This window comes from Phyllostomus discolor, chromosome 9 (assembly GCF_004126475.2).
Source record: "Phyllostomus discolor isolate MPI-MPIP mPhyDis1 chromosome 9, mPhyDis1.pri.v3, whole genome shotgun sequence".
NCBI lineage: Eukaryota > Metazoa > Chordata > Mammalia > Chiroptera > Phyllostomidae > Phyllostomus > Phyllostomus discolor.
The window spans coordinates 94,529,995-94,538,962 of NC_040911.2; the positions used below are offsets into that span (position 1 = coordinate 94,529,995).

Below are 8,968 nucleotides of genomic sequence, written 5' to 3' on the forward strand. Positions count from 1 at the left end.
GGTCAGAAGATGAGCGTGCAGGAGGGCCAGGGCGTGTGTGTGGTCATTCATGAGCAGCTCCTTGTCTTCACTCCAGGCTCCGCTCCCATCTGGAGACGGGGGTCCTTCCACGCCCTGGGCCCCGTGCATGACAGGCGACCTTGCATGCACATGCCATTCACTCTGCTTGGCACGCACTGCTTTCCCGGGGCCGCCACTGGCCAATCACTGTTTACCGTACAATGGCGGGTTAAACCGGCCCTTGCTCAGGAGTCCTCTGAACTTCTTGGCCAACGGTCCCTGCCGCAGCACACACCCTTGCACTTCTTGTATTTAGTAGAACTTACTATTGCATATTTGTGTGCTTAGTGGATTAAAACCTGCCCCCCCCCACCCCGCCCAGTCTGTAAGCTTCAAGACATGGATATATGTTTTGCTTGGCATTCCATCTCCTGAATCCAGAAAGATGGCAATAAATCACAGGCCAGGTGGGTAAAGTAAACCTCAGCGGCGGGGCTAACACAGGAGCGACTGTGTGTGGGGGCGGGGAGGGGGGCAGGGCGCACGGTGGGGAGCCGGAGGCAGAGTGCACGCCTCACCCGAAGGCATTCACATCTTCTAAATACACTACAAATACTGTTCGGCTCAATAAAACCTGTCTGCAGGCCACACGTGAAGCCCCAGCTTACGCCTTTTCCAGTGGCTACTTGTTGAACGAGTGAGTGAAGAACCTACAAGGAGATCATTGTAAAAGCCTCCAAAGAGCGAGGAGGAAGAGGGGGTGCAGAACTGAAGGGACCTCCTTTTTAGTTGGGTCTACATTCTCTCGTGGCCAAGGTCCCCCTCCGGCTCCTTCTTTCCCCCCTCTCCCCAGGGCTCAGCACACAGTAGCTGTGCGAATCGCTTGATCCACTCAGCGTTCCCTAACCGCCTACTCCGCTCCAAGTTCAGGTTCAACTGGACACCGTGCTCCGTCTTAAAGCTCAGTGTGCTGGGGCAGACGGAGTCACGGCCCGGCAATGAGGGTATAGTGATGGAGGTTCCGGCATCAGTGTGAAAGGGCTAAGGGAACCCTTTGCCTCCCGACTTTTCTGCAAGTGGAGAGGATTCAATAGGCGAGCATAAGAGACAAGCCCCCAGCAAGGATGAGGGGGCTGGAGCTTGCTGAAAGGGACAGGAGCCTCAAGCGTTTGCCGGGGTGGTAACTCAAGGTACGGCCAGAGGTCTGCAGGGCGGGCAGACGGGAACTGCCACAGTTGGGGTGGGGGGTGTGGGGATGGGTGTCCCCACCTGGCAGCTGCTTGCCACCAACACTGCTGAGCCAGGCTGGCTTGGAATCAGTGCCTCCCGTCCCACTGGGCTCCCACCTCTCTCTGGGCCCAGAGGGTGGCCATCCGACAGGTGGGCTGAAACCTGGACATGGGGCAGGGGCTTGCCCGCCTCACACATCAGGTTCTGGCATAGCTGGGTCTGGACCTCAGGCCTTGGGCCAGCCCGGGGAAGGAAGCTTCAGCTAGTGCTGCGCATGTCAGCCAAGGAGACGGCTCCCTCTTCCTTCCCGCCCCCATCTTAGAGAGCTGACTCCTTGAGGAAGCTCCTGGAAAGGACCGCAGCTGAGGTCCAGGGCTCCTACATCTGAGTCCTGTCTGGTCCCTTCCCTAGCTCTGACAGAGGGCTCTAACTCTATGGGTCAGCTCTGGGGACCCATGAACCCACTAAGATTCCATGCAAACTGCACGAGGGCAGAAGACAGGGTGGAAGAAACACTGTTTCAGCAGACAAATAAGCATGGATTCCCAACTCGACTCTACTACTAGTTGTGTAACATTTGGGCAACTCACTGTACCTCCCTGAGCCTCGGTTTCCTCATCCGTGAAATGGGGATAATTCTCATCCTCCAATGCAAGGCCAAACGTGACCCGGCTGATAGACAGCGGGTGTTCGGGAATGGTTAGCACCCTTCCGACTTCCTCCCTGTGGCTCATGCTGCTTCCCCGATGGCTCGGAGGTCGCTGGGTTGCTCTCCCGGCTCACAGAATCTAGGGGAACACCATCCTGCCCTGAGCCTTTGGGGGCAGGGACCCAGCCTCTGGGTGTCACTTCTCAGCTAGGGTGAGTGACCCTGAGCGGGTATGTGACCACGAAGAACTTCAGCAGGGGACGCTCTCTGCTGTGTTGTAGCTGGCTGCAGAGGTGTGGGAAGGGGGTGTGAAGCCCTGGTTTTAGTAAATCTGAGAGTCTGGAGGCCCACTGGGGACCGGGGCCTCCAGGTCTGTAGACCTTCCCTCCTGGGAGGTCTCATGGGAGGTCTCGCGGGACGTTTCCAGAGACCCCTCCGACACCCCATCAATGCTGCTCAGCAAGTCTTCAAACTCCTGGTGGCCGCTGTTGCGCACCGCAGCTTCCAGAGCCTTCTGGCGCCGGTAGAAGTGAGAGAACTTGTTGAAGATGATGGTGATGGGGAGCGCCACCACCAGGATGCCCCCCAGGATACAGCCCGAGGCTGCCAGCTTGCCAGCCACGGTCACCGGCACCACGTCCCCGTAGCCCACAGTGGTCATGCTCACTGTGCCCCACCACCAGCAGGCAGGGATGGTGTCAAAGCCCGAGTCCTCCTCCTTCTCGGCGGTGTAGGCCACACCGGAGAACACGGACACCCCCACGGCCAGGTACAGCAGCAAGATGCCCACCTCGCGGTAGCTGTGCTGGAAGAGAATGGAGGACGCTGAGTCAGAGCTGGCCTTGGGCATGTGGGGAAACTGAGGCCCGCAGAGTAGAAAGGACAGGTCCAAAGTCACAGAGCAAAGGAGAGCTGGTACCAGGACCCAGCTCCGCTGACTCCAAACTAAGGTCTTTCGACTACAAGAAGCAGCCAAACTCCCTGGGACTGAACACAGGCCTGATTTCCAGGGTCCAAGCTGCCTGCTGAGCCACATTTGCTTCTTCTAATGTGGGTGGCCAGTGGCACCAGCCAGTTAATGAAAAGCTTGTGATTTTTGCACTGTTGCAGAGCCACGAGAGCCACAGTTTAGATTCCACAATGCAAAGCACTGGTTTCATGTTCTTTTGACTGGTTCATCACATTTCTGATGAGGAGAAAAATATTTTCTGCCTCCCAAGAACGCTGGGAGGATGGGCATGCTCCCTACACTGCTCGCTGAATGCACTGGCCTCTGGGCGTGTGTATTTGCTCTGCCCCCGCGGCCCAGCCCTAGGGCGGCGTTCTCACACAGGGCAATTCTGTCCCCCTCCCCCGCAAGGGGACATTGGGCAGTATCAGCTGGGAGAGGTGCACTACCAGCACCTAGTGCGTAGAGGCCAAGGATGCTGCGAAGCATTATCCTACAACACACAGGCCAACCCCCACAACAAAGCGTGATCTGGCCCCAAGTGTTAACAGAGGCTGAGAGCTCCTCTTCGAGGCCGAGACTCCCAAACTGCAATCTGCAGAGGAATCCTGTAGAGATCTTGTTTAAAAGGCAGAACTCAGTTGAGGAGCTCTGGCACAGGGCCAGGGATCCTGCAATGCCAGCAAGCTTGCAGCTGCCGAGAAAGCTGCTAGTGGTCAGGGGCTTCACTTTGAGTAGCACGGCTCTCGTCTGGAGTCTTACACCTGTGTCTTGGGCCCCGGAAGCCTCCGCCGATACTCTTCTCCCCCCTTGCAGAAAGAGCCGGCAGTGCTGGGCCCTGGCTCTCCACACGGTGGAGGCAAGGGTGAGTTCCGGGATGGGAGGGATCATCCCTGGAGAGGCGCTGAGTTCGGGGTGTATGGCCAATGGAATTCTCTGTACCTGCCCAAAGCCCCCGCCTTCTGCCCGGGTCACCCTGCCTGCACCCAGCATCCTGGCTGCCCTGCCATGAGCGCATGCACCAGGCTTTACGTGCCTTACGGGCGGAAGAAATCTGTCAGTGCCTTCTCAGGATCCCTAGCACGGTTACACGGGGCTGAAGGAGAAAGAACATGAGGTGCCGGAGTCGGGCGCAGCGGGGTCCTTCCCTAGGCTCTGCCCCGGACTCGTGGAGGAACCTCTGACAAGTCCTGTCACCTCCTGGGGCCTCAGTTCCCACGTCTGCAGAGTCAAGATAATAATACTTGCCTCGGTGTAAACCCCATTTCCCTCGGGAATAAGTCCAAACTCCTGGGCCAAGAGGTCATGGCCCGTCCATCCCCTGTCCCACTCACCTCTTCAGCCTCATCAACCGGCACCCCCTTCGCCTATGCCCCCTCCCATCCTTCATCCTGTTCCCCCTTCTGGCCTTTGTCCAAAATGTTCACACGTCCTCCCCCGCAAAGCAGGCTGATTTCACCCCCTGGAGGGTGAGCTCCCCAGGGCAGCGATTCACCCCCAGTGCAGGGCGTGGCTCAGGGGGGGCGGCTCAGCACATTGCAACCAGGCTTTAAAAAGCCAGCCTCAGGTTCTTCATCTACAGAAACGGAATAAGCAACAGCATCTTCCTGAGGAAGTTATGCTGAGGATGAAATCGATAATGGATGTGGAAATGGCACAGAATTAGCCCTCGGTAAGCATTAGCCCCGGGGCTATTAGTAGACCTGGCCTGCTACGTGTGACCTCTGACGCCGGTGCCCCTGATAACGTCAGCAGAAAGGCTTAGTGGGGAAGCCAGGCAGCGTCCTGCGTTGCATATTTTGATGCTGTGTATTATTTGGTATTTGACATATAGATTAAAAGCGAACCTTTTCCTTTTCTTTCTTTTTCTTTTTTATGAAAGCAAGACCAGCAAAGCTCTGCCTCGGTGTTCTCCCCTGGGACACAGAGATGCCCGGAAGCGCTTCCTTACTGGGCTGTTGGGAAGGTCAAACTGGCTGTGAAAACGTACACCTGTCACCTAGCCCTGTGTCTGGCACAAAGGATGCTGTTTCAGTTTCACTGAGCGCCTGGACGCAGCAGGCTTGTTAAGTTCACCTGCAAACCTGCTCCGTGGTTACACCTGCCTCCCCCCTTGACCCCCGGTCCGGCCTCAGAAACCCTACCTTGAGCGTGGCGCCCAGCGAGCGCAGCCCCGTGGAGTGGCGCGCCAACTTGAGCACTCGGAAGATGCGCATGAGGCGGAACACCTGCACCACCTTGCCCAGGTCGCCGAGGTCCTCGCCGCCCGCACCTCCCTGGTGGCCGAGCGCGGCACCGGCCACCAGCGTGAGATAGAAAGGCAGCACAGACACAATGTCGATGAGGTTAAGCGGGTGGCAGAAGAAGTTACGCGTGCTGGGCGCCAGCAGGAGGCGCGACGACACCTCGAAGCTGAACCAGGCGATGCAGAAGTACTCGAGGCGCCTCAGCACCGGGTCGTCGCGAACGTCTTCTGGGTTGCGACCCGCGGCCACCGCAGCCACGGCGGCGGCCGCCTCGCGGGCCTGGTACTCGGGCAGGCTGTGGATGCACATGGCGGCGATAGAGGCTAGCACCACGCCGATGGAGACGCAGCTGAATAGCTTGCTGGGCAGCGAGTAGCCCGGATTCTCCATGGTGAGCCAGAGACGGCGGCGCAGGCGGCCGCAACGCGCGGCGCCGTAGCGCGCCAGCTCGCGCTGCACGTCGGAGATCTCCCCGGGGCTCGGGTCCACGCTGCTCGGCGCGTCGCTATCCTCGTCCCAGGCGCGCGGCCGCGCCACGCGCCGCTCCAGGTAGCGCGCGCGGCAGCACGTGGCCAGCGCGCTCTCCCCCAGGCCCCAGTAGTCGGCCTCTTGGCCGAAGGCGAAGACGCACAGTTCGTCGAGCACGTGCAGGTGGCCGGTGCGGTAGAAGTGCAGCAGTCCCAGGAAAAAGCCGGGGTGCCGGTCGAAGTAGAACTCCCGCGCCGCCGAGTCGTAGTCGTCGCACAGGCGCCGCGCCTGCTCCTCCGATGCCGCGGCCTGCAGGCGGCCCAACCGCGTGCCCGGGAAGCGCGCCAGGGCGCGCGCGCTCAGCCGCCGTCGCACGCCGCCGACGTTCACGCGCAGAGCCTCGTCGCTTCGCCTCCAGGGGACCCTGGCGCCGCGACCAGGGGACTCGCTCACCATGGTTTCCGCGCGCCGGCCTAAGGACACGGGAGGAGCCTGCTGAGGGGGTGCCAGGACCTCCCTTCCGAAAAGATTATCAAACCCCCCTCCCCATTCACCAGGCAGGGGTGTGAGATGCTCCGCGTGAAGCCCCTGGTGTGCCCGGGCGCGCAATGGGTGTCAGGTGCCCCCCCGGTACTGAAGAGCCAGGTTTGGATTTGACCAGCCCTCACTCCCCGGCTGGGCTCTGGTCAGATCACTGACCTTTCCTACCCTCGTCTCACTGGCATAAACAATCCGAGCTCCAGCGCTCCACCTTGGAGGACTATGAAAGTGCTTGAGTCGCCATTGTCCTGGATGTCCCGGCGCCTGGCTGGGGGAGGGAGCGGCGCTCCTATAGCACGTTTCCCTTTCCCAGACAGACCTGGATTTTCGAAGCCCGGAGGTCTACTGCGGGGTCTCGCACAGGAGCACTCGGAACCTCAGTTTCTCCCTCGGCGAAATGGGGGTAGTGCATGCCGACCACCTAGGGCCGTGCTGTTCTCCAAGGGTGTTCCCGGGGCCAGCAGTGTCAGCATCACCTGGAAATCACCTGGAAATTTGTCAAAAATACAAATTCTCAGCCCGCTGTAGAGTTGCTGAATCAGAGTGTCTGGGGATGCGGACCAGCCGCTGTCTATTAGCAAGCTCCGAGGGTGATTCTGACTCACAGTCAAGTGCGCCGGCCATTGGTTGACGCTACTTAAAGGGTCTGTGGGTTTGGACTTGGGCTTTCTTGGGTGACTGGAGGCAAGTCACGTCACCTCCCTAAATTCCTGTCAAGTGGAGATAAAAATACCCACCTCCCACTGCGAGGAAAAAGGTTAGATGAATGTCTTCACGGGGCCTGGTGCTCAGAAGGTGGTTTAGTAAATTGTCCACCTGTCTCACTGTCTCCTGGGGTCAGGCGAGCCTTTGTTTATCTCCACTGTGGGTGCACCTGGCGCCTTGAGGAAGATGCTTTTCTCCACGTTAGCTTCTTGCACAATGCAGACAATGCCACCTGCGCCCAAGGAAGGCTGGAGGCTTATGGGAGGCTAAGGGAGGGCTCAGCCTTGGAGGGTGCTAAGGAGATCTTAGACCCTGTCACCACCTCCGTCTCTGAGCTCTGCTGGAACCTAGGGCCAGACTCACCCCCTTACCTCGGTAACGCCATCCTCGCTGTTGGTTCAGTGATGCCTGCCTCCTGGGCGGACAGGGGATTGAGTGTGCGTCAGGCGGCTGGCCCAGTGCCTGGCAGGGAGCCGGCAGGGTGTCCTTCACTTACCCTGGGCTTGGCGTTAATCCGGCCGGGGTTTAGTCCTTAGTTCTGTTCCTTGTGTGATCAAATGCCAGTCTCCTCCTGCTCTGGACTTTAGCTGCCTTATCTGTAGAATGGGGATAGTAACACTTCAGTGGGAGGGTTATTGTGAGGATGTGTGCAAAACCCCTGATACTACAGCCTGTGCTGGATAAATGTTAGTCCCTGGCACGTGTCTCTGGTCGGAGCTCTCTTCCAGTTCTGAGTCTGCCTCTTACTGCTGGCCTCGAGCAGATCCTTCTCCGAGCTTCAGTCCCCCCACCTGTAAAGTGGGAGACACTGCCCTTGCCCTGAGCGCTATGAGGATTGCACCAGGCAAGGTGTGTATCAGCAGCACAGTCCCTGGCGCGTGAACCGTGCCCAATGAGGACGTGTGGGCTGCAGCGGCTTCCCACCCTCCGCCTGGACTTGGCGTCAGGGAATGAAGTCTCTAACCCGGATCCATCACCCACGAGCTGCCCCTCTGGGGGCAGATCCCCTCCTCTCTCTGGAACTCACCTCCCTGCTCTGTGAGAAAGGACAGTGAGTTCAGCAAACCTTCCCCGACAAGAATCTGAACACCGGTGAGAAAGACTGAGTGATGTGCTCAGAGTTACCCAGCTCGTCCGTGGCACAGGTAAAGCGTGAAGCTAGTTTTGTGATTCTCAAAACTCTTTCCACGCTTATCTTGGTCACCTGCTGTGTGCTGGTTGCCTCCCCGGGCTCCGTGCACCCTTCGGTGGTTTGAATCCCTCCCCCAGCCCCGCCGGGGAGGTTTTCTTAATCCCATTTGACAGATGAAGGGACAGGGCCGGCCCCAAGTGCGGCCACTCCACACCGCTCCTTCCTTGGGGGTCTCAAGGCGAGAGCGCGCGACCACGCGGAAGCTGGCAGCCCCGCCTCGGTCTCCCGCAGCCCCCGCCCCTTCCCCGACCACGCCCCTCCCCGAGGGAGGCCCCTTACCTGCGGCCCAGCGCGTCTGTCCCCGGAGGCTGGGGAGCCACTGCGGGACGCGGCTGCTCTGTGCCTGCCCCGGCGGCCCCGCCGAGCCTCCTCGCTGCTGCGGAGGCCCTGCAGCCTCCTCCTCCTTCTCAGTCTCCCTCTGTCCCCGGCGGCCGAGGCCGCATCGATCGCTGCCGGGGGAGGGAGGGAGACCGCGGGCGGCCGGAGGCGGTGGTTTCTATTCCTGACTCGGTTGGGGTTTGCGAGGGTGTCTGGGGACTGGGCCCTACAGCTGGGACATCCTCCCGGGTCAGGGACCAGGGGGAGGAAGGGTCCTTTAGGGGACTATACCCCCCTGAAGAGGCATTTCAACCCGAGCTCCTCTGACAGAGGAGCAGCAGCAGTAAGATCAGCCTCCCAGATGGGTCGGTGTCAGTCACTCTGGTTCAGGTGGCTTGTCTAAGTTATCGCCGACTCCAACTTGATAGGGACTGGGGCGTAGGATCCCCCTTTTCCAAAGGAGGCCCAGTCACCTGCTCGGGGCACTTACTTAGTAGCTGAGACAGACACTCACGCCCTTTAAGGCTGCCCCTGGGCATCTGCGTTGGGCAGAAAGTGGCCTCACCCCACCGTGAGCGGCGGGCCCTCCCCAGCCTACTCTGGACCTGGCTCTTCCCTGCTGGCTGTGAAGCCTGGAGCAGAACTCCGTGCACAGCGGAAGTGCTCAGTCA

At 59.7% G+C, this 8,968-nt stretch overlaps 1 protein-coding gene across 1 annotated transcript; it reads right to left on the bottom strand.

Moving 5' to 3' along the window:
- Nucleotides 1-875: 875 nt before the first annotated feature.
- KCNS1 (potassium voltage-gated channel modifier subfamily S member 1) lies at nucleotides 876-6,013 on the bottom strand. The gene is made up of 2 exons (XM_028524812.2): nucleotides 4,973-6,013; nucleotides 876-2,684 (listed from the first exon to the last, which is right to left on the bottom strand). The coding sequence occupies exons 1-2, from the start codon at nucleotides 5,996-5,998 to the stop codon at nucleotides 2,202-2,204; spliced, it is 1,509 nt and encodes a 502-aa protein (XP_028380613.1). The 5' UTR covers nucleotides 5,999-6,013; the 3' UTR covers nucleotides 876-2,201.
- Nucleotides 6,014-8,968: the final 2,955 nt, after the last annotated feature.